Below are 26,620 nucleotides of genomic sequence, written 5' to 3'. Positions count from 1 at the left end.
TTCAATGGAATAAGAAAAGAGTCTCAAGCTCATGACTATTTCGAGGATCACCATTTTAAAGTGCATCAAACTCAACACAACCGTTTAAGTTCAGTACTCGTCACAGGAGGTCAGTACCCAAACACTTAAGGGCACGAAGTTATTAAATTATGGCTTTGGAATGCCATCAAACCACCATCACCTCTGCCTCCATGAAACACACACAAAAAAGTTTAGGATGTTCACAGTGATCTCCCAAAGCTACTAAGCATCTAAATTACCATCACTACACTGTAGTAACTATTGTAACTCATTTGCCTAAATTTTACAGTTTAAATTCTTAGTACTGACATCTGTATATATCAAGATGTAGGCATGCAGCCCAATATAGAAGCCAAAGAGATATTAAAGCCACAAAAAATAAACATTTTCTAATCGTTACACAGCTGTCTGAGAGAAAACAGTTGTTTCCTTTTTTTTATGTCAACTACCCAAAACAAAATTCCACCAAAAAAAAAAAAATAAAAAAAATGGTAAAGGATTGCACTGGTACCTCCCTTACCATCTAAGTCTATGTTCCACACCATCTTAGGCTTGCATCATTTGCAGAAATTAAAAATACCAAAAGACCTGGAGTAAACACTGCATATTCCATAGGGCAGAGTGCTACCATTTGTGACAGACAAGAGTGAAGACAAAACTCTGAAAGGAAGCTTGCAATTGGGAAGGAGAGCCACCTATGCTTGCCTTGACATGAAAGCAAAACTCTTTTCTCCAACACAAAATGTTGCTGTTTTGTTTCAATGTATGAAAGTCACAGAATCACAGAATATTCTGAGTTGGAAGGGACCCAACAAGGGTCATCAAGTCAATTCTTAAGTGAATGGCCCATACAGGGATCAAACCCACAACCTTGGCATTATTAGCACCAGGCTCTAACCAGCTGAGGTTATTTCAGGTTCATCTTTGCCCTCGGATCTTCCTTTCCCTTTGCTGACTTCTCAATTTCACTAAAACAGTAAAGGCAGATGAGGAGGTATCAAAATCAAAATCCTTATTTCTCCTTAGCCATTGAGAAAGGAGAGTGTTAATGACACCAAGCTAAGTGTAACTCAGTCCTACTGTGAATTCAGCTACGGGGACCAAAAGGGAACACTCAGACAGCTCTGTTAGGTATTCCAGATCTTCCATATGTCAGTGTTGTTCAGTTCCAGGACAAAGGTACTCAATAAAAAGTTGCAACATTTTAATTTCTTTTATTAATTTATATATTTATATAAATTTATATTAATTTGCAAGAATGTAGAAGAGAGGATCACAGAAGTGGGCACAGGAGAGCTGCACATCCACAAATTCACCTACTCACATTCAAAAAAAGGGAGCTGTGGAAGAAGCTTTTTTCCATCCCTGCTCACTAGTATGGAGCTTCCCCACAGAGGACACACACTCCAGCACAACAGTCACACTTCTCAGACCACAGCTGCAACAACGCAAGGCCTTCTGTCCATAAGAATGGGTAGCCTTCCCACCCCAAACACCAAACCAAATAAATTACAAAAGATAAAGCATATAAGGTCAAACAACAACAAAACCACACAAGATGGAAAACGTGTAGTAGCGATAAAGAAAAAAAAGGGAACAAGAGACAACCTTTGGACGACCACAGTGGAAGAATCTCAGGGTATGACAAGTATCTGCCAATCCATTTAAACAAAATGAAATAAAACCAGGAACTACTGAGTACAATTTTTTAACAGACAAAGTTAAAACTTTTAACAAACTGAAGACATCAAACTGAAAAAAGGACAAAACAGGTGGCTCAGGAAAAACTTTGAGTAGGATAGGCTGAAACATTCAACTTTCACTGCAAATAATTTCCTTAAAATTTGAACTTTTGAAGTTCTAGAAGTTTTTACTTCCTTTCTTTAAATAATATTGAGTAGCAGTTTGAGAATGTAGAATGAGAAGGGGACTCTCTCAGTGTTTTTGAAAAGGTCAGGGCTAAATGAGGAACCATTAATCTTTCCCTGTAGGTTCCTCAGTTTTGTTCCTACCTACACCTATTTACAGGCCTCACTGATGCCGAGCTGCAACATGCAGGTTGGAAAGACTTTGGGCAGTGCTAGTGTCTGTATCTATCTCTGGAAGGCCCCTATGCCTTAAAAGGAGAAAGGCTGCTTTTGGGCAGCTTAGATGCTTTGGGTTTGGTTTCATTTAGGTTTTTTGTTTGTTTTTTTCACCATGATTTCTCATTGCCCCAGCCCTCCAGAATCAACACAGCCAAGGCAAAAGGCCAAATGCATTACTCCAGGCTGCAGCACTGAACTAATGTGGCCACTGAACCCTGGTTACTTCAGAGAAGACAGTAAGAAGACATGGCTTGGAGAATGTCTTGATTACACCCTAGATTAGAGGAGAGATGACAAAGAACTCTCCCATTTCCTATTCCCAATGCCGGCACAAGAAACAAATGCTGGAACACTGATACTATTCTGCCTCAAAGAATTCACATAACCCCTGGAAACATGTCTATAATCTGATGCATTCCCAAGTATTAGAAATATTCTCTGAAAGTGACAAATTTGCACAGAGAACAAACTGATTATTAGGTAAATAATGGTCAGAAGAATTTCTCTGTACAAAACTATCTACCCTGGGATTTCCAAAAAACAGGTGATAGACATGAATTTAAGTTATTAGGCTTCTTTTTACATTTTGAATCTTCAAAATAGCACACGAATCAAAAAGGACCTTTTTGACATCTCAGTTAAGGAAACTAAAAGTACTACACAAACCAGTTTTTGGAACATTGTATAAACACATTCCATGCACAACCTTAAAAAAACAGCTCATGAGGAAAGTATTAAAGAGCAAGACAGACAACTGAAAGCTCCCTACACATGCAGGACCAAAGATAAAATTTTAGAAATAGGTAAAAGAATGAAATTCTACCAAAAAAAGGAATGGAAGAAAGGAGGAAAAAAATTCATGCACAGAAAGACAGATGTCTTGGAATATGACTTCTGACAACAAAATACATAAGTCTTTAGAAACATCCCATTAAAAAGGTTAATAATCATAAAATACTACATATGTCTCTCAACAGAAAGGTATTTTCTCATTAATACTTGTACTGTCAGGTTCTGTGAAGTCATATTTCAAAACATTCCTACTCTGTCTGGTCTGTACCTTTTTTATTGCCATATATGAGTCGCTCTTCAGATGGAGAGTCCAGAAAAAAAGGAAGTGAACGATGGAGAAAAAGGTGAGTGAGACAAAAAAAAAATAAAGATATTTAACTTGGCAGTGGTAATAAAGAAGGAATGGAGAAGAAATGTGAAAAAAATAAAATGGAAAACCGCAACACTTAAAAATGCATTCATCAAACAAGAAGTGGAATTGTTGAGTGTATTTTAAAATTTGATGATAAACAAGTGGAAACTTGAAAGCCAACAGTTAAAAAAAATCCATTCACATAGAAAGATAAAGCGTAGACAGTACCTAGGTGGCATAAGAGATGCATCAAGCAAAGAAATTGTTAAAGGAGACAGAAGAATAAAATAATTCAAATTAGGAAACTGCAACTACTGTACTACAGACAGGGCGTATGCAATCATTTGACGACCAACTATTCTTGCAAACATAAATCCTAGCACCTCAGAATACCACCTAACCCTGCTCTACAACTGCTTTATGTTCAATTTAGCAGGATTACTTGAATAAAAACCAGAAACTGACTGTTTGCAGGATCACATTTGAGACTTTTTTAAAGTTTTCACAACAATCTAAATGACAGCAAAGTTCAAGGGGCTCAGAACCAATGCATTCCAAAGTAAAACACACAGCTGCTTAGCACAACACCACCCTGCTATTCAGTTTGAACACAGGAGTTATCAAACGTGTATCTAATATCTTTATAAATGATACTTCAGTGTTCCTCAAAGGCTGCTGAAATTTCCCTTCCTCCTCCTCCACCAACAAAAAATTCACAAGATCAGTTCTGTTGTTAGATAAAAAGAAGCAAGTCTGAGAAACTTTTAGGTGTGACATTAAGTGCTACTGTAAAAAAACCCAACAAAGTGTGATACACTAGGTCTGCATGGTAATTTTGCTTCTTAATCATCAGGCTACAAACACCTCCTTAACCTACTGTATTGCAGTTTAAGAGACAGAAAGATGTTATAATTCAGTACACAAATACAAATTATATAATGTACAAATGTACATATACAGGTTGTCCTTTAACTTTTATGCTTTAAACTCAAACACCAAGATAAACTTGCATTTCATACTTTATACTACTTTGCCATAAAAAAATATTGTATCTGACTTTCACCTACATCAACTCTATTGAAAAGCAATCATTAAAAAACTTAATGTCTTATAATAAACTTATTCTATGCATTAGCAAGGTAAGTTAGTATGTTTCAAATCTTAAGTGCCAAGAAATTCTGAGTATTTTCCACAAAAAGTTTGTTTTAAATAGAAATCAGATATGAATATTTGCAAAGGTTGCCATAACTGCTTCTTGATCACAAACACAAACACGATTCCCTTCTCTGGCTCCCCAAAGCACCATTATCTAAAGAAAAATTTGAAGGCAATTTTCTTCAAACTCCAGGCAATATTACACCAGTCTAAGTTAACTATTGTTCATAAGGTATTACCATTAAGAAGATTTATATATCTTAAAGTAATAATCCCTACCGTCAAATTGATCTTCTCCCTCTGTCATGAGTTCATCATCAGAGCAAATGCTCAAAACATTCACCAACATTTCTGTTACTGTATAGGAAAAAATAAACTTTAATTCATTCTGTGTAGAATTTCAAATATTTCCATGCACACAAGATACAGCAAGTCACCAGCAGCTCTAGTGAATGAACTCCCCCCATCATAGCCATTGCTCAGTAACGTGGTTTCAAAACCAGTGTTTGTCTTGACGTGCGCTGTCACAGAATTTAAAAAGCTCAGAAAAATAAGCAGCTAAAAATTACACAAGCTAATAATCAAAGACCATAGCAGAGCTTCCTCTCCTGTCTCACAAGGACTTCTTCTTGTAAAATAGTAGTTTTACATTAGGATAAGTGTTTGAACTAGTTTTTATGCAAACATTAGTTAAATTTGAAAAACGTTCACTGCTCAAATTCAGGCGTGAATGGAGAAAACTATTCCATTCTTGGCACCTGCAGGCATGTAGCAGAAGCACTCAAGCAGGAAAATATTAGAATATAAATGTGGTGCAAACTACATCTCTTTTCAAACTCCCCTTAAAAATATCAATCTAGTGGATACAAGCTTTTTGAGACAAGTTTGTGTATTTTCTTTCTCCAGGAGTCCTCCTTATGCTGCCACTCAATCTTTCCCACACATATCAGACCCTTTCTTAAAACATTCAAACATTTCCTCACCACAGAGCGTTCAGAAACCTACCCAGAAGTACAGTTGGGTTGTTAAAAACCCTGTAAATTGCTGCCTACATTTATTCATTACTAATTCATATTAACTCATACAAGTAATTACTAATTCCTACAATCCCTGTATTATCTGCTATGGTAATATTCTTAATTCTTGGGAAAGAGTTACTCCCTACAGTAATGAAAAGAACAAAAAAAGCCCAACCAAATTATGATGATTTTGATCTGTTCAATGCAGACCAGACAATATTGACACTGAATCCTTCATCATAAATGGACATGTGTATTAGTCCAAAGGCAAGGCAAACTACAGGACATGACCCCAGCAGTCTGAAGCAGAGAGCAGACGCTCAAGTACTGTTAAATAAGTTGCTGGATGTCATTACCAGCATCACAACAAAAGCAAAACACACAGTATATCCCTTTGCTTTGAAAATATTATCTACTGCATTATCAGGCAAGAGAGATACAAACAAAATCTCCTTTCAAATGTCAGGTCCCTTCAGTTAAATATTAAAAAATTGTTGAGTGGGTTAACCACAGTACAAAGTGTCCAAATTATTTGCATTAAACTGCTTACTAAAGACAACAGAAAGCCAGAATTCTATGCTTACACGACTGTAAATATATAACTACAAGAATACTTTTCAAAGAAATTTAAAGAGCTCTCTGGATCTCTTTTTAGAAAAAGAACAGTTCCTTCATGGAAGGATTTTAAACAGACCCAAATAGCCTCTAACCTCATTGCTTTTCAAGTGAGGACTACTTGGGGCCCCAGTGTCCTAGATTCAGTTATCAACTCTAGAGGGAAAAAAAAAAAAAAAAGGAGGATCTGTGCTAAATTATCTTTTTTACAAGAAAAAATTATAACTGAAAAAGTTATCCTTAATGAAGGTCAATCTGTTATATCTGTAAAGGAAAGTTAAAATTTTATATGCAGATATGCACCCTCAATGGAAATCATAATTTCTGTTAGCACCTTTGCTATATTAGATGTAGTTCTAACTATCTTGACTGAAACAGGTGAAGAAAACGCCACAATAATAATAATGCAATTAATCTCTCTTTAGTAAATATATTAAAAAAAAAAATTAAAATCTTCCCAACATTAGTCTGGGAGAAATAGGAAAGATATTAGTTAATGTGTAACATCTGCTTACCTTTTTCTCCAACAAATGGCAAAGACCACGTGAAAACATCCATAAAATTTGGTAGCCAGTAAGGATGAGGAGAACAATTGAACTGACGAATATTCATCACATTGTTTTCATATTTTAATACAGCAGCTAAAATAAAATTCAGACATTTTGAAAAGAATGTTTAAAACTTGTGAGTACCACAAATGTAAAGTCACAGTCTTGTTTTAGCTCTATTTATATCATAGACTAAATAATCACAGATATACTCCATTCTCTTTCTTTCAAGTATTTACAGGACAGATTTCTAATGGAAAGCTTTGCATTTTTACTGCACATGTTGCAGTTTAAGGCACTCTTACATGTCAACATAGTTCTGTACTGTCCTACTACAGGTCTATAATGAACAAAGATTTTTAAAGGTATTGAAAAGGTATAACTCCAGCAACTTCAACAAAACTCTAACTCAGAACAGAAGTATATCTAGTATATGCAGATTTAGGTTTTATTCTTCATATGTGTCTTCCCACATTGTAAGTCTGGAGTAAAACCATAGACATCTAGAAGATGAGGGAGAAGGGGAAGCACAAAGAAATATGACAGAAAACCAGAAGCATTCTAAAGCTAAATATGATTCTAAAGCTAATATGCTTTTTTTCCATACTTTCACTTGCATTACACTGGGCATGATGTGAAAAAGGATTCTATGAACACAGTATCCATAGAGATAGTGAAAAAACCTAAATAGCCATTTGAAGCTATTTTTACTTCCCCTTTACTTTGCAATCAGTGCAAGTAACAACAGCTCATCTTTTCCTGTAGACAGTTGTTCACCCTACAGAAATGGTATGGGCTGGGGGGTGGTTCTTTGAAGGTGGGTGGAAGAAAACACAATGTATTGAAGAAAAAAAAGGTCTTGGTTTCAAAGGAAAGCTATTTTAATATTTGGAGATCATTCATTCATCACATACTTGAAATGCCTTACTTTAATATCATACTTTAATTTCAGCAGGCTTTATTTTTCATTTCTGTTCTTGAATTTTTTTCTCATCTATGAATAACATTAGTTCACAGCTAAGCTCTTCTCTGTAATTCTGATGTTCTCCACACTATTAAGCATGCTTCTCCTGTTCAACTTAGTAGAAGATGGACAAAAATGAATTCCTTGTTTTATACCTCCTTAATAATATTTCCAGTGGTAATCAGTATTTTGATCCCTACTTGCTCTTTCTTGATTTCCCACACAGGGCCATTATTAGAATTATCATTGCAATTAAGACTCTCAGGTGCCACAATATACAACACAAACCACCTTATGCACAGGTTTCTGATCAATGCTTCCTCCCTTCCTTGCTTAGTTCACCAACTAAAGACAACTCATAGCACTGGAAAACTTTTCCTGACTGGAAAACACCAGATAATACATTCATAAGAACTAAATAGCAAAATAGTGGATAATAAGTAAATAGCAACAACTTTCACAAAGGAAATATTGGCCCCAACTTGTGCTTCCAGGTACTCTTACAAGAGATTGTCATTTATAGTACATGCTCTTCTTCATAATATAACTTTCATTAATACATTTTTTTGTCCTTTAATTTCTTACCTGGCAAAAAGTTGTTGATATAAGATTATCTAGTTAGACAATTTTATTATTAAAAACACTTATTAATAACAAGTTCTTACCTTTATTATTGTAGACATCCAGGTAATTAGGTGCTGAAAAAATTGTTATTAATGATGGGAACCCTGTAGTTTGACTTTTCCTGTACATTCTATAACTGCAAAACCAAACAGATTATTTTACATCTTACAGCAAATAAGCAATTAATTTTTATTTTACACTGTGAATAATTCCTTGAAAGACACAAAGTACTTACCCTGCATCTTGTGCTTCATGTGCTCTAATGATTGACAACAAATTATTATTTTGCAAAAATTCACAAACTGCTGGATAGCTGTGAAATGAAAACAATTATGAGTAAAAGAAATTCTCTTAAACAAGATTCTTAAGCAAGAATCAGTACTAAAACACCCAATGAGATCATAGAATACTCTCACCTATAAAAGTATGAGCATCCTCTGACTGTATTGTGACTGAAATGCTCTTGTGAGTTTTCATTTCCAAAATCTTCTGACGGATCTGACCACAATAAGTCACACATTGGTCCAAATGCTGGAGGCTCTTTGAATCTATCTAACTGTTTAACAAAAGGCAACAGCACAAAGACTCTTTCAATATTAAATCAGTAAGTTTTACACATTTGTTAAACTACATATCCATCAATACCAAGCATTTTTAGAATAAATCCCAACCATATCAAAGAGAAGTAGTTTCTGTATATTTTTTTCTCTCCTCCTCATGAAATAAGGCAGAGGCATGCCAAAAGAACCAAACCTGTTAAGAGCAATAAGATTTATTAGTTGTAAAAAGAAGGGAGATAAATTCCAGACTGATGGATATGTGTAATACAGGTCAAGTTACAGACAAGGAACAAAATGGTCCTTTTTCATGCACATGCCACATCTACCAATCTGGAGACACTACCAGGAATTAGCAAAGAGAAACAGTACAGAAAACAGGAATTATGAAAGAAAAGCATGAATAATTAGCACCGACTAGAAGAGACTAAATATATATTACCAAAAGAAATAAAAAAAAACCACCAAAAGAAAACCAAACCACCCTGGCACACCCATCTCCATAATGGACTGTTTAACAATGCAATGAAGATGTGACTAAGCTCAGCTGTCTTAGATTTCTTTCATACAAGCTTTATTTTTCAGCTCTAGCCCTGATGTAATGGGCCATAAGCATTTTGGGAGATGTCTGTGTTTTCTCTTGCTGTTTCTTTACTGATTTCCACTTGAAACACCTGTTTTAGCAGCCTGCAACTTCCCTAGTAACCAGTCAAAAGGGGCAGAAGTAAGGAGGACAGCACATTTGTTAACGTAAAAGGAAAATACCCTGCTTCAGTAAGTAACAGGCAATCAACCTCTCATGTCCCAGAAATGAAATTAGATATCCCAGATTCAATGTAAAGTTGATTTGATCTTTATGTAGCTGGAGTTTGTTCACAAGATGATTTTATCCAAGAAATGTAGGAACAGTTCTTTGATGGACAGCGCATTTATCTCACTTCACTTCCCATACCAAAGAAGATGACTTTGATGGTACTAGAGAACACTTAACTCTTCATGACAGGTTCGAAGGAAGGTTTGGTGAGCACCTGGTGAATTTGAGTCTAACGGTCCATAGGAATCCATTCAAATATGGAACCAGCAGTAGTGCCAAGCTCTCTCATGCCCTGGAAAATCAGAGCTCCCGAGGCTGCCACCTGTAACATAAGTGGAGAGGTCCAGATCTTTACAAATTCCTGCCAGATAATGGTAAGGCAGGTATTAACTGAAGTTGTTGTCGGAATTTATTCAATATTAAAAATCCTGTGGTTTAACATTTCCCACACTGGATGATAAACCCGGTATGGAGTATTTCTTCCAGATTGAAGAAGTCAGTCCATCAACTTCTGCAAGTACCTGAATTTCTGTAGATTAAACCATCAAGTTTCTAAACCTCCAGCAATAAATTTGGGTCCAGAAGCTAAGAGAAGCATTCATACAAGGAAGTTTCAACTGTTTGCCGATTGATGTTTCCTGCAATACAGAAGGCTGAAAGTCTAGAAAACATTTCTAAGGTTTTTTTCTTTAGTTAGTCTTCAAGGACTTTTCCTTATGACTTTGGCCAAATATATAGAGACATTATAAATAATAAGCTTTGGCTGCAATTAACGTGTCTCTCTCCCAAACTACTTTCTCATAGCTTTGAAACAATAATGCAGCCATTTCTTGAAGTAAGGTCAGTGTGTAAAAAATAAATATACTTACATACACACCAAATCAGTGTCTCCTTCACTAGAGAGTCTACCATGGTTCTCAAGACATCTCAAAATTTAAGGAAATGTCACTGCAGGCTACTCAACCCAGATTGCACATATCAAATCAGAATAATCAACTTAAGGGTTTTTTTTATATTGGCACAGCAAGAAAGTTAACAAAGGACGTGAGTCAATTCAAAACACTTGTTACTAATTAATATTTCTGAATGTTCTTCGATTATGGCAAAACAATCCCAGTACAAATAAGGTTAATGTATTCCTAAATATGATTAAGGTAACAAAGAAAGACAATTTTATTCAAGAATAAGAATCAATACATCTGGTATTAAAACAGAAATAGATAATATATTATTTAATATACTGTGAGATATTTAAATTTAAATTAACTTATAGCTATTATGCAGTCAGGGCTACTAAACTGAGGTACATTATACCTCCACATGTATGTTCAAATTGAGGAGTACCAAAACCTCAGAGATAGATTAAGGTACAGTAAATGAAACAATTTTACTTTTGAGGCAAAAGACCTTCACAGAAGTTTCACATACAGACATCAGTTTTAATTAATCTGTCCTAATTTTCCTGTGAATTATCACACCGTAAAGCCTGAAGAACAATGTGAAGGCCAGTGAAGTGTGGCTGTCATCTGATGTATTACTAAACAAAAGGAGATTTCAGCAGACCACAGAAAGGAAGCAAGGTATTATAAAGACAGATTCCCAGGAGCACCCCCATATATTTCAAGGCAATTTGCTGACTGAGTCTTAGTATCACCATGAGCTTAACAAAAGAATGACCATCTGTTGTAAATGAGGAAGAAAATTCTTTGTCTCTCTTCTTCAGAGTCACCAAAATCTTATCTGGACACTTCCCTCTTTGTAAAATACTAAGCTGGAAAATCAAAATCCTACAATTTTGTTTCTTGGCAGTGTAAATGAAATCAATGGAACAGCATCTGTAAGGTGATGGACGTGTCTGAAAGAGACACTATTTACCAAAACAATCAGAATATTTGTGTAAGGGACATTCAAAGAATAAAAATCAGATTACTGCAAGTTTCACAAACTTTCCATTTTCCCCCAAATAAGAAGCACCTGCAGCAACCTTTCTGGTTAGGATTCACTGTCAGGGCTATTATGATAATTGTCCTATTCTGGAAGTAAGTTTATGACAGCAAAAATAATAATTTAATTTGTATGGTTTTATCACCATCCTGAAAGTCAGTAATACTGACAAAAGACTTCATCCAGAAGAAACTGCACCTGCACAGAATTTTTCTTTTTTTCTTAGGTGATTCCTATACTGTTTATAGAACTGTGATTTCCCTTCTTATGCCAGGTGACTATGCCTACACATGCTTGCAGCAAAGACCTCTCCTTAATAAGAACTTCTGCTAATAAACCAAAAAGCTTGTCTTGACTGTTTAAAGAAGTAATTTCACACACCACACTTGTACCAAAAGTATTTGATATTTTCCTAGATATAAAAGGAGCATTTCATGTCACCTATTTAAGTACATTTAGAACATGAGTGCATGTCAAGCTCTAATGCAGCTATTGAAGCTGCTGCCAGCCCATGAATAGTGCCTTTTCCAAGTTACCAGATGATTCTTTAAAAAACAAAAAAGGCCCAAGGAGCAGTTCTAATAACACTGCCTTACATTTATAAACATGTTTTTTATCAGAACAAAATAAAATGCAGATTTTCATGTATATATATAAAAACATACAAGCTTATGTTTCACCCCAATGTAACCCTGAACGTTATAGAAGCACATATGAAAGTACAGGCCAGATGATTTGACACTTTGAAACAAGACCAGCTGCAAGACTGAGACTAACAGAAAAATGAATCACAATCCTGTCATGACAGCAGCTTTCCAAAATGCTTTTCCAAAATATATTTCCTTTACACTACTTTCCAAAAAGCCTTGACCATGTTTCCTTTCATCTGTAATGTGAGAACTGTTAAGGCATTGTCAGAATGGCACCATTTAGTTGCTTTGCTCTCTTACTTCTCTTTCTCTGCACAATGCACATGGATTTCTGTACACGTCAGTATTTGCTCCAACAATGCTGTGTGCCTCAGTACATTTTCCCATTTCCACCACTGATCTTGTAAATATGCTTCCTATCTGTTTCTACCATTTTATTCTCCTCTCACATCACTCTGCTTGGCAGTGTAGTATCTGTAAGTGAAATAAACTGACATTCCAGACTTTGAAATGGTCCCATCAGTACAAAAAAACCCAAGTGAACAAAATATGGTAAATTCAGAAATGAGATTCAACTGGATAGCCTATAACTCTGAGGAGAGGGAGAGGAAAAAAAGAAAAATGGAGCACAAGTAAAGGAGAAAATGTTAAGAAAACAAGAAATACAATACATGAAGATAAAAGGACAAAATGGGCCGTCAATATTTATATATTATAGAAACAAATTAGGAACATACTTTTACCTTCTCTCTGACATTTACGTTGTTTTTTATAATAGGCCTCCACATACTTTCTTCCATATGTGGATAAACAACTTTTTTTCTTCCATTCTTACCTATAATCCCAAAGCTTTCTTATAACTATCTATTTATGTTTTAAGCTGAAATCAACTACATTTCAGCTGGTACTAATCATAATAGGAATGGTTTTGATTTCCAAATGCAGTAGTCAAGATGTCAGCTAAGTTAATTAAAATAAACCAAAAAGGAATATGCAAAAAGGAAAGCAGCTGAGTTTGAAAATTCCCATCTGATAAAATCTTCACCTGACATCAGCAGTCCATCCACATTATTAGAAACAGATATCTCATGTCATCACAATCCTCTTCTCTTTAAATTGCACATCACTACTTAGTGTTTCCATTGTAAAAGTTTAAAAACTTGCTTTCATTTATCTTACTGATAGAACATTTACCACAGTGAGAAGTACTCTACAACTGTTACTCAACTGCCTACCAAATTTGCCATTTTAAATAGAAACATGAATTTCTATTAAATACTGCCATGTCTCACTCTGTCAAAACTAAATTCACATGATTAGGACAATAAAAAAAAATTCAAAGAAATTTGAGAATAACTGAAATATGACGGTTTATATAGCAAACAATTTTAAGACTACAATTAACTTCTACAACTTTTCTCCTGAAAGCCATGAAAACACTAGCTCTTATCTAGAAAGAAATACTAAGCATTATCTTGATTGGATATGAAGCTCTTACATACTACCTGTCTCAGGAAACTATATGGCGTTTTCGAGGGAGTTTTTTTATGTGTGTTTTGTAACAGTCCCAGCTGTCCCAATGAGGTCTACTAATGGGAAATGCACTAATAATCCATGAGTTTTTAATTATGATACTGCCTAGCCTACATTTCAGTTCCTGATTCACACTTCCACAAGAGACAAGAACAGAAAACAATATACTGACAACTTCAAAAAGATGATTTTGTATAGCATCATATAAATATCTCTATTTCCACTTATTTCCAAATACACAAAATACTCACTCTCCTAATGTCATCTAGTGTATTAATTTCTGGTGAAAGTCCACCATGAACACAAAGAAACTGTTGATTTAAGAGAGCAGCAAGAGGGAGACAATCAAAAGCTTCCATGCAAGCATCATAGACTCTTTCGGAGTACTTTATTTTACCTGTAGGAAAGAAAACAGAAATCATGAAAAAATCCATAATAGATGCATGAAGTCAACTAGTGGATCATAACTGTAAGAGCAAATATCAAAGTGAATGCTTAAAAAAACCTAAAGCAATGAGTATTTTTGGGTTTAAATGAACATTTCCAAACACCACAAAAGCAAGCACATTTCTAAGACATATTCTCTTGCAGAAAAATACACTTCTTTCATTTCTTCTTCTGTTATCTCAAGAGTGGAGAAACTATTTTCGTTTAAAAAAAAACCCCACCAAATAATTTTTTTATTATTTTTATGCAATTACACAGCATACGTCAGTGTGAAACCCTACTGAGAAGTTTGCTAATTCTCATTTAGAGTGAGAAGGTAAGAACTAATTACAGATTACATCATTTTTACCTACATCAAAGAGGGTTTTACCAGGCCAAATGATCCACTTATCACTGGATCAATATTTACACAAGCCTTCAAATGGGGAGGCAGCTGACATCACCAAAAGAGTTATCTTATTAGTATAGTTGAAAATCAATTCCCCAAATGGAAAGATTACTCAGCAGTAGGGTTTTTCTGCCAGCTTCACAATGCTGCTCAGCAAGTTACTCTGCACTCCTGATTACAGCCAAGAGAGCAAAACAAACTTCCTCTCTTCAGGATTTTAAAATCAAGATTGATACATCACAATTTATTCCATACTGTATATTTACAGGCACCTGTCTTCTTGCACTCCAATGCCACACTAAACTGCAAGCACTTCTACAGAAGTCAATGGGGCCTCCAAATGTTTGCAAGACCTTAATTAAACTAAGAAACAAACATGTCTTAAGCACAGTGACAGACTGCAGATCAGCAGGTTGAAAGTAAGTTAATTTTACATTCTTAGACAGTACTTACATTCTTGCTTAAAGGTAAAATACTCTGTTAGGTGTCTGCATTCATGGTTGCCTCTCAAAAGAAATAATGTGCTTGGGTAGAGAATTTTCAGGACCCATAAGTACAGCACACACTGTTGAAAAAAAAAAGGGATCCAGTAAAATACACTAGCTTATAAGAAATTTAAAAATTATTACTGAGAAACACTAAGTAAGGATGGTAACAGCTTCAAAAGCAGGCACAGCTTAATGTGCCATTTTAAAATACAGCACTACTGCCCCAAGTCCAGCTCTGGACACAAGTTATGCAGATTGCCTACTACTTTTCTTAATAATAGCCACATAGAATGCTGAAAAAATATGGACAGTCAATAATAAAATAAAGTCAGCAGAATTAAACTGCAAAACACTTTCATCTAGACAAATACTGTATGTGTTTGTGCCTAAAATCCAATTTTATAATACGACTCTAAACACTCGTATAAGAAGGAAAGCAGACATTTATTAATAGAGATTGAAGAAAAAAAACTGACAAAATCATTTACATTAAAGTTAGCTGTATCATTTGGAGATCATTCCTAAACTAAGAATGGACATACACTGGGAAAACTGGTTGCTTACTCAGTGTACAAGCAGCAAACTCAAATAATTACAGTAAGTTTCCATATATCATTGTTACTGCAACATCAGCAGTGAACAGAGTTGAAGACAGAGCAACAGAACATGTATAATTATTTCAGTTTACAGTCTTGTTACCACCCAGCAGTCCTGAATGTCCAAAATGTACTTCCTAAATTTCAAATCTAATTCGTGTATTTTTAACTGAGCACAGAAATCTCAAAACCCCAGAAGTTCTGGGCTCCATCGAAGTCACCTGCAAGTCATTATTAGTGTTGTTCCTAATCAATACCCCGAAGTTATCATTCTTCAAAGTTATTTTGCAGAGAATAGCAGAGGATATGAACAAAGAAAGAAAACAAATCAGTGCTTTAAAAAACCACCACACACATTGAGAAATACATCAAAGACTTTAATTGTGAAGTTTAGCTAAACTAATTACTGAATTTTTATCTTCTTAGTAAAAATAAGCGAAATAGTAATTTTGCTAATGATAACGCTTGCTTTCCAATGCTTCTGTAACTCTGAAATATCATTGCAAAGTCCCCAGACTCTTTAAAAGTGCTTCCCAGCAGAAAGCATAATCAAAACAACTGTCTATCATCAAATGAATACATGAATCACTTTGGCAAATTCTACAGTTGTGAACTGTTTTAGTTAAGTCAGGTTGCATGGAAGCTGCCAAACTTGAAAACATTTAATAGAAAAGTGGTAAAATAGTGCCTTCCTTTCTTAGTATCTTCCTGGATACTAAATTTGATTAAATTGCTGAGATTTACATGTTCTCAGGTATGTTACCTATTAAGTACAAAACCAAATTATTCATTTTACCTTTCCTGTACTGGCATATTTATTTTTGTTATCAAATACAGACAGACTAATGTTAACATTCTTTATGTCCTGTTACTTCCAGTACAGAAAAGAAGAATTTGCACATGTTTTTGTGAAGGAGTCCAGCTTGATCCCTGCAGTTTGTTACAGACAGTCATGGTAGCATGTACTTATCTTTCCTATTTGAAGTGGTAACATTTTTAAATTAGAATGCATTACTACTAAAATATCAATGCACTTAAATATGTTTCAGGACAGACAGATTAAGAATTTATTAATGAAAAATCAAATTTCACTGTTCCTACATTTTTTTAAAATGTCACCTTTTTGTGAAAAGTCGAGTATTTTATCAAAACTATATTACCTTTCCAATCACTAAGAAAGATTTTAGAGTAACTATATATGAAAACTCATGGAGGTCAACTTAAAATTCCTAAATGTTAATTATGACAAAAACTTAAGTAGGAAAAAAAATTTTAAGGTTAAAATGGGGAACAAAAGGTTGATTTTCATGTACTACCTTTTTATTTCTCAACAAGACCACAAAGCATAGTCCTGCCTTGATGCATCTGCAGCAGTTCTATTTCATTCAGACAGTCTGCATGTACTTCATAGGATCATACACAGGTTTAGGTTGGGAAAGACCTTTGAGATCACCAAGTCCAACAGCCACTCAGAATAGAAGTGAGTGAATTATCTCAATGAAAGATGAGATTTTTAAGAACCCTAGAGTTGTTTTCAAGAATCTATTTAGCATATCTTTACATATTCTGCAAGTATATTTAACTTGACAAATATGTTGTTACTCCTGGGGATGGTCCTGTGCTGGGCTGAGAGTTGGACTCGATGATCCTCGTGGTTCCCTTCCAACTCAGCATATTCTGTGATTCTTTGATTATATTAAAAACTAAATTAAAATGAGAGGGAAAAAAAAAGCAAGCCTGTTCTTATTAATATATTCAAGAACAATTATTTCAGAAGTATTTTTAGGTGTAATGGTTGAAAAGCTTTAATAACACGCTTTGATATGGTAACACATAGAGCTACTATGTAAATGTCCTTTCTGAGGACAATTACATTATTTGTAATCATCAAGAACAGGCCAAGAAGATCGAATTAATAAATAGGGAATGTCTACTGAAATTTTTCCTTGAAGATGAGGCAACTGCTCTTGCTGCTTCTCCTGTCTGTCTACCATCTGCAACAACCCCACAAGGCTTGTGCATGCCCTTCACAGCACACACCCCCACAGGTGATTAGAATGGCAACATTTTTATACAGAAATGAAAGACCATACACCATGCCTTGCAAGACACTATTTCCAATGGTATGCTACTCCACTAGATTTGGTATCTATGCAGAGATCCCAAGCTGAGGCACTTCCCAGGCTGGTTCCAGAAGAATAATTAACCTAAAAATCATGGCTCTGAAACTAATCCATGTGAATATCTCTGAAATGTAGCACACTTCATAAACATGTCGAAAATTAAAAAATTATTTGAATTCCAAATAACTGTAAAATTAATGGCAGAAATACAGGGCATCCTTGGAGAATATCTGTATTTGCTCGTAGAGTTTTAGTAAAGAAAATATTAATAATTATTAAAAAACATTTGATTACACAAATAAAATTAATTTCTTTTATAAAATAAACATCTAATAATATTAAACAGATAACAATATTGCAAATAATAAATTAAAAGACCTTGCAGTCATGACTCACCTGTTCTCCAAAAACACACAAACACACCTTCCTGCATATTACCGCAGAAGCAGCATTATGTATAATAATGTTATAGAATTCAACTTTTAAAAAACTAACTAAAGAAAGAGGAGGAAAAATTAGTAAGAATGGTGATTTCAACATGACAGTCCAAACAGCTGGTCAGTATCCTCCTGTAAACAGGCCCCTGTCACAGGAGAAAGCACAGCAAGGAACACATTCACATGTTAAAGCAGACCTAAAATTTCATTTGAAAACCTCAGTGAAAGTGTGCTTACAGAAAAATTTAGGACAAAACAGATTAATATATTCAGTTACCTCTATACTAAAATAACCTCTGTCTACATAGTCACCGAGGAAGAGGTATCTTGTGTTAGCAGGTGATCCTCCCACTTCAAACAGCTTCATTAGATCAAAGAACTGGCCATGAATATCACCACACACTGCAAGCAAAAATTTTGTTCAAATTAATTTTAAAAAAATCTAACAGAAAAGTTACGAAGTTATAGTTAAGTAAACAGCCACAAAGTACTTCTAATTAAGAGGAAAGGCAGGTATAAAGTAGGAACAATAGAAATTTGTGAAGGTTCCCCATTTGCTTTTCATTAAGATGCTGTCTTCGCCACCTGTGGCAATGCTGACGATAGCCCTATTGGAGTCCAGCACACTGTGGACTCTTTTTCCAACACAGTTAATGCACTGTGGTCTTGAAAGCTGTCAGTAGCTCTTCACTGTCCTCCCCAATCCCTTAGGTATCTTTGCTAATTCTCCTTGGTATGTGTATTTGAAAAGGCCTGCTGCTCTGCAATGATTAGCTTGAGTCCATGAGAGCTTGAAAAAAATGGAGAGTGTGCTTTTTTTTCTGAGTCACACTAACACACCTTTTAATATCACCATATCTTCTCTTTGCTCAGTTACTTTTCTCCTTCAAATAACCACGTTCACTATTTCAACAGTGGATTTTTCATGTACTTTTAGAATATGAGAGGACCAGACCAGTGGTCAGCAACCTAAGGCAGAAGTGCCAAAGATAGCAGACGGGATGTCTTGGAAGAGCATACAGCAAAGCCAGGTCATCTCACAATTAAAAAAAGTAATTAAAAATTGCACAGAAGAGACAACTGCTCCGATCTCCTCTTTCCCACAGGAGTTCCCAGTTAGTGAAAGTCAGGAGCTCCCTTTTCACTTCTACATGAAGTATTGCTGATAACCATTAACAGGAGCTTGAGAGACTATGCTTTTCATGGATGCAAAATGTCACTGATCAACTGACAAATAGCATCTTCTGACTTCTTAGAGTTTATCTGTAAATTCTTTGGGGGGAAAAATAGTTGTTCTAATTTTGGAAAGAAATATTGAATATGGCACACCACACTTCAAAGGTTATTATTCTCTTAGATCAGGCCATTTGTCATGACAACCTATAAAATACGAGGCTGAGTAGAATGTGTCCACTTATATGTTCTTTTTTAAAAATTTCTACTCAAACACTGAAAGAACTTTCCTTCTTTTTCAATTGCCAATATACCAACTACCTGAACAAACAGAAATATAAAAATTCTAAACAAATTGTAGTTTTGGGCTTTATCTGGAACTGCAAAAGACTGAGCTCAGAGACAGTCACTTAGTGGTTTCCACCATTTCAACCACTCATTGTTCAGAAAACATCAGTAAGAATAATAATGTACTGGTTTAATGTCTTCATTTACCCGATACTAACCAATACTGATGCCCTAAAAGAAGCTTTCAGACACTAATTTTATATATGTCCATTTAGAGGAAACCACATTCAGATTAAAGAAAATCTCATTTGAACACAAAAATCAAATCTGCTTTCATTATCGTAAATAACAGATATGCAACATAAACTACTTTCTATGAGTCTAGATTGTTTATAAATACAAATACTAAAGGACATCAATTCCACCTTTCATCAGGTCAAACAGAAATAGAACTTGTAAAACTATGAAAATACTCCAAAAAAAGCTGAGTCAGTTTTGTATCCCAGTGGATCTGGTCCTAGTGTCAAAGATACTAAAACAATCTTTAAGCACTTTCCAGGACTACTGGTCTCACAAGAACATGGTTTTACACACAATCACCAGTCTTGCTTACAGATGAACTATAAAGGTGCATTTTTCACTAAGAATCTCAGTTCACAGTATTTGCTTCAAATCACAGCAACTGGTTTCTCTTCACATATTTAGATTTCAGGATTAGCCCGAGTTCAAGCAGATGCCTTTATTCCTACTTACAACATTGCAGGAGTTAGAAATACATAATTCAACATAATTTAACTACTTCATTTTTTAACCAATTTTAATACCAATCATACTGGCTTTTTCAATAGGTTTAATGCCTTCGTTTTGCAAAACAATGTGCAGATTGTCAAGCAAATGCAATTGTGAGGGATAATTCAATAAGACTAACATGGAAATTTTATTTTAGCGATTTTAAGACGAATTCTACTACTGAAAAAGTCTGGGATTTTTTCAAATTTAATTATGTGTGAAATTATCTAGAAATATTACCTGTAATTGGAGCTTCAACTTCTATCATAGTTTTTTCCCTCCGTAATATTGCAGCACCCTCATTGATGATTCTAAGTGCAATTTCTTCATCCACTCGACCTTCTTTTATCAAGTGGTTCTTCAGAATGTCAACCCTTGGTCTTCCATCTGTGTCAAACACTTCTTCAGACGTTAAGCGATGCGTTGGTGGAAAAGGGACAGCTAAAATTTAAAAAGAAGAAACAGTAGTCACGACAGCGCTATTTTAAAAACACAGTCCATCTAGGATTGGATCTATCATGGAATAGCTGCTATCCAAAGTAGCAAACTTTTTTTAAATCAGCCAAATTTATCACATCATTAAAATCTGGATAGAATAGTGCTGTGTACAGATCTAAAAAAATAAACATCTATAATACGTAAGGTTGTAGAAACTATAACACAGAGTTAGAAGGCACAATGTACAAAATTTGGAAGGGTCAAAACTGGCTTTGCAGAGGGAAATAATCTCTGTCCAATATACTGCCATTCTCTGAAGGACTCCTCAGGTATTGGTGAGGCAGGATATTAATTTAATATTCACTCAGACTTGTAAAAGCATTTAAAAATTATCCTATCATCAAAGCCTCAGGGGAAAAAACCACCAAAAAACCTCAACCAAACAAAACACCACACCAAACCAAATCCAAAACCAGTAAGAAAAGGATACAATATTGTTTGAAAGATGAGAAATAAAAGGAGATAATAAGTAGTGGTTGGGAACCAAAGCAGGCTCAGCAACTGTCCAGACAGAACATCTGATGGCCATGAATTCAAACAATGGCAGTTCATTTACTGCACAAATGAAATATGGATGTTGGACATGGAAAAAGAGGATACTTCAAAACTACCACTAAACATTGTGTCAGAACATGATCTCACTCATGCAGGATTTTACAGGAAATAAAACTAATCTGACCCTGTCCCCTCCTCAAGCCAACCACTACTGAAAGAACAAACTAAATGAGAAGCAAAACCATTCTGTTTCTCTCCATTTAAAAGTTAAAACAGAAAAATGGGAGAAGCACATCTATTCAAAGATAAGAATAAACTTGTAGATAGATTATTCTTACTTATTTTCTTACTCTCCAGAGTTAAAACTTTACATTCCAAAAAATCAATGCTTAAATACTAAAACATTTGCTGACTTCACTTAAATTGATTTCCAGATTACTAGTTACTAGTAACACATTGCTAGTCTTCTCTTTTATGGAATAATTAAAATCTATCAATAAAACAACTGATGCATAAATCACATACATATATATTCAGTGAAATTAGATTAGACTAGAAAATAAAATGGAGAATTTTCTACTATTCTTCCTATAAATGTTTCTAAATAGGAAGAGGCTGAAAAATGTGCTTTTATTTTCCACAGTGTAGAACAACTTTGGCACTTCATTTTCAGGCAGAAAGTGTTTTATTAACAAAAGAGAGATTACATGCTCTTAAGTGCAAATCATTACTGATTTAGGACTACCAATGGCTGCAGATTCAAAAAGATGGTGTTGACCTCTTCCTTATGACAGTTCAGACTTTTCAAGAGTTCTAAGTCCATGATAAATGAAATTTGCTTCTCTTAATGAAGTTCTTATGTCTACTTAACGTATTTCAGATCAGATTAGTACAAAAATTAATTCTATTTTAACAAAATATAGCTTTGAGTTTCTCTATCAAGTTACATTTTAATCCAGTGTCAAGATCTGTCTCACTTTATTTGAACTAATATACTTATGAAGATTTGAATTTAAAACTATATCCAGGGGTTGGTTATCCATAATGCCCCAAACCCACAAATGTAGTATAAGAAGTATTTAAGCACCTTTAAAGTTGTATTTGCCTCATGAAAAAATGAAGTCTTAAAAACCCATTACTCAGAATTTAACAAAATCCTTTTCACACAATTTTCCCATTGCTAGAGAATGACTTTTGAGAATAATCTTCAGAGAAGGCACAATAAAACATGGCTAGAGATTTTATCTGTACCACCCAGTGAATAAAAAGTAACACTTACTACAAGAAGTGTTTCTTTCCATTTTACACTTTAATTTTTGTCTCAGCAATAGTTAACACTGTATCAGAGTGCATACCTTTGAAAAATATTACAAACAACATTTTTTAGTAGGTTAAGGATGATAATTTTTGAAACATGTAGACAATTTTGGCAAACTAATGGGTTTAATTAAACCTTTGATGAAGTAGTCATAGAATGTTATAGCCTAAGGAAAAAGAATTGCAGCATGATGTGTTCCAAGACAGAAATATAATCCATGTTTCAAAGTCTTTGTGCATAACCTGCGCTCTCGGGACTGCAACAGAATGGTAATTAAGAGGAATTACCCTAAGGAAATAACATGGTGTTGGGCATTAAGGGATTCCCTTCTACCATTCCCAGCAAAGTCAAACAATAGAAAAGCATTTAGAGATTAATCTCTAAAGTAATACACACTGCAGTACAAAATAACAGACATATCCTATTAGGAAAAGTGTAGATGTTAATAATGAACATAACATATCATGATTTACAACAATGTACAAGATTTTTCCCAAACAAACAATTGCTTACCAGTGAAAATGAATCAATTTCCCTTCAGAAATACATAGATACAGATGTTACAATTTTAACTATATTGATCCAAAAATTTAAACGGTAATTCTGGGGGAAAAAACCAGTGAGTAGTTTGAGGAATTTGTTAGTAAAATACTTTGATGTTTTTATTACTGCTTGTATAAGCGTTAACAAAGAGGGGAAAAAGATCACCTTTCCTTTATACTGAAGTATTACTACGAGATACCAAAGCAAAACCTCTGAACTTCTACACAGACCTTCTACAAGTCTCTGGGTTTATACCTTACAATAAAGCATGCAGTGGAGATCCAAAGGTTAGCACCAGTTTGAATGGACACATTCCCAGTCCATAGTAAAGAGGTTCAAAGTAGAAAAACTACATTAGTGTGGCACTTTACCCAATACAATAATCCCTGGTGAGAGGTGCAATATGGCAACTAAGGCAAACATGCTACTTCCAGACCCAAAGCAGATCTCACATTGCCTAGTAACTGAGTACAACAGCAGCTGCTAATAAAATCTTACATGTAGATACTGTAAATTTAAACCACGCTGATACATATGACCATTGTAATAACCTGGGTTAAATCTGGCTTGTATCACAGACACCCTGTTGGAACAGGCTCATGAAACAAGACGAGATCAAAGCCTCTGGAGTACTGTAGGAAAAAGCATCAGGGATTAACTGCACAAGGTACTGTACTTCCACAAGCAAAGCTGTTTCTGTCCTTAAGACTGTAGAACTTAAATAATTCTTTTTCTCTGACAGAGAAAGAAAATTAGCCATTTTTCCTCAATAATCAGAAGCCTGTGACAGGTTTCATGAGCTTAGTTTTGGCTGTTATACCAAGCTCAACGTCCCAGATTGCATTTTCTGTTTTAAGAATGTTTTTGATTTCAAAGATAAAGTCTCAGCTCACATTACTAGGGTTGCTAAACACAGACACTCTCTTTGTAAAGAATTTGTTGCTTTGGTGATAGATATACATGAAACAGCATATATAATGTTTGTCTCCACTAAGTGATATCATATATCAATACAACCATGGTGTTCCATGACAAGAAAGGCCAGCATCCTTCATTTTGTCAGCAGGTTTATCACCATGATAGCAGAGTTGTCTGTGAGTTTTCTGGGACTTAGTCAGGTTTTGTGGGCCTTTAGTTTTATAAATGCATTGCTGTCTATGTATTGTCACTCAGAAGAATCACAAAGCCTAACACCTACCACATCTTTCAGTCTGTCCCTGGCATTTTCACACCTCTGCCAACATCTATAAAGAAGGAAAAGATGTAGCACCCATGACTGCTATGAGGACAGAATATATCCAATTATCCTTCTGCATTTGGAAGAACAGATTTGAAAAAAATAGCATAAAGACATCACAGATGGTCTGTGGACCAGCAACCTTGAAAATACTAGATAAGCACAAATACACAGCAGTGTCTACTGGAATCAGAAAGCTACAATCAATAGCTGACAAAACCCACATTACCCTATTCATCCCAAACAAGAAAGTACAGATTCAGCTAAGTCAGTTTCTTTACAAAAACTATCCCAAGTTTCTTTGAATGGAAGGTTCTTGCTAATAAGCTAATAAGCAAACATTCTAGAAGCAAGAAAAATGACCCTGTAAACCTTGAAACCCTACAACAGCACTGCAGGCACGATTTATTTCATCCTCACTTATCACATACTTCCAGTCTTATAAATTTCACAGAATTTTAGATCTCAAATGAAACTATATAGCTAGTATGCCAAGGTGCACTCACTCATCTTTTATACTGTCTGTGTAGTTTTTCAATTAACTTGGTTGATGTTTTTGGAAGTTCCTCTCAGGAAAAATATAATTATTTGTTTGAAAAGTATTTAAAAGATACTTCTCCCATTAAATGGCCACAGATTACTATGCCAAAAGATTACTTAGTGCTTAAATGTGCTTCTGACAATGATGGATGCATAGTTCTTTCCCTCCCCCTATTCTCTTTTCCAAACAGGGTGGTTTAAGGATTTTCCCTAGTTTCATCCAGACCACCACATTTATGATCACCAATATAACGATTTTCCACTATTTTTTCCAGATCCTGAATAGATGCTTTCACAGTTTTTGCCTCCACTGCACCTTATTGCTATGAAATCCACAATTTTAATTACATGTTATATGAAAAAGTATTTCACCTTTTCTATTTTGTTTGGTACTGCATTTCTACTTTTCACAGGGACACAACAACAATAACTGTTTCTTCCTACTCAACTTTTCCATTAAATACCATTCATAAGGTAAGCAGTATCTAACTCTATCCCCTATTCAAGCACCCCTTTTCCAAGTCAGAGATTTCTCATCTTTGTCACTCCACCTTGCCTGAAAGCCACTCTGTGCCTCTGAACATATCTTTAGATAAAGAAGAAGATCAGGAAGATGGAACAAAATTACATGTTGTTGCTCAAGATGCACATATAAATGGCATGTTGGTGCAATCTCTTTTTTCTAAACCAATCATCTAGTAATCCCTGAATTCCTATCAGACTGTTTGACTGCCACTGCACTAATATTTTCAGAACATTATCCATACAGATCCTAATATTTCTTTCTCAAGTTCACCACCTTCTACATTTAAGTAAGAACTGTTCTGTTCTTTGTAGAGTCTGCTCTATCTGAACAGCATCTTCTTTACCCAGCCCCTCAGTCTAACAAGAGGTTCCTGAAACATCTCTGGAAGTTTGCTATCCTGAATAAGTGTCACTATATGCCATTCACTCTGTTTTCTAAAGAACTTGTCAACACATTTAAAGAGCACAGATGACAGATGTTAACCTTCCTCTACCATGGGAGTTTATTACCTATTAACATCCTTTCTTTGCTAACTAATTTTGATCCAAAAGAGTATATTTCCTCTTTTGTTTACTTTAAAGGCTTCAATGAAGGAACCTGATGAATAGTTTTGCCTGGATCAGCAAGCTTACTGGCTCCTTCAAAATATTCTAACAATTTCTCTTAATTTTCATCTTTGAGAACTGTACCAACTCCTCTTTAATACTATATTTCCCCAGGGACATAGTTAGTCCACTCTTTCTCACAAGTGCCATGAATCTGTTTAAATTAAACTTATTGATCTACGCTCTCCAGTTCAATCTAGAATTTAAAAAAAATGCTGCTCTGCTCCACCTCTCTGACTCAGAAGACAAGTTACGCCACTGGCTATGAAAAATAAATCCACAATTTTGCACCCAAAACCCCAAAGAATTACTTTAAAAGCACCAGAGAAATATCTTCTGATTCTGGGATATTTTTTTGGAACATTTCTTTTGTTGATATGTTTTGAAATCAATTCCATTTCAACTAGAGAATTCTTTGGTCCCATTCAGCAGTAAGAACTGACTCATGTGTGAA

The 26,620-nt window shown here is 34.9% G+C and overlaps 1 protein-coding gene across 11 annotated transcripts in view; it reads right to left on the bottom strand.

Moving 5' to 3' along the window:
* The window catches only part of PPP3CB (protein phosphatase 3 catalytic subunit beta), a 51,249-nt gene that overhangs the window by 21,657 nt on the left and 2,972 nt on the right, over window positions 1-26,620 (bottom strand). For 7 of the 11 annotated variants that reach the window (XR_001920210.2, XR_001920209.1, XM_018069051.1 and 4 more), the window contains exons 2-11: window positions 20,645-20,845; window positions 18,432-18,556; window positions 14,964-15,075; window positions 13,927-14,072; window positions 8,594-8,733; window positions 8,413-8,490; window positions 8,219-8,313; window positions 6,557-6,682; window positions 4,687-4,764; window positions 3,169-3,195 (exon numbers count right to left, since the gene is read on the bottom strand). Coding sequence is in view for 9 of the 11 variants with exons in the window: in XM_018069051.1 (XP_017924540.1) it covers window positions 3,169-3,195; window positions 4,687-4,764; window positions 6,557-6,682; window positions 8,219-8,313; window positions 8,413-8,490; window positions 8,594-8,733; window positions 13,927-14,072; window positions 14,964-15,075; window positions 18,432-18,556; window positions 20,645-20,845 (1,128 nt within the window). In the remaining 2 variants the exon portion in view is untranslated. Of the gene's footprint in view, window positions 1-3,168; window positions 3,196-4,686; window positions 4,765-6,556; window positions 6,683-8,218; window positions 8,314-8,412; window positions 8,491-8,593; window positions 8,734-13,926; window positions 14,073-14,963; window positions 15,076-18,431; window positions 18,557-20,644; window positions 20,846-26,620 lie in introns of those variants that run through there. The other 4 variants (XM_018069052.1, XM_018069055.1, XM_018069053.1 and 1 more) reach the window with 1 other exon arrangement.

This window comes from Manacus vitellinus, unplaced genomic scaffold (assembly GCF_001715985.3).
Source record: "Manacus vitellinus isolate BGI_N305 unplaced genomic scaffold, ASM171598v3 scaffold_15_pilon, whole genome shotgun sequence".
NCBI classification, from domain to species: Eukaryota; Metazoa; Chordata; class Aves; order Passeriformes; family Pipridae; genus Manacus; species Manacus vitellinus.
The sequence above is the reverse complement of the archived record's forward strand: the minus strand, read 5'-3'. Positions and strand labels throughout refer to the sequence as shown.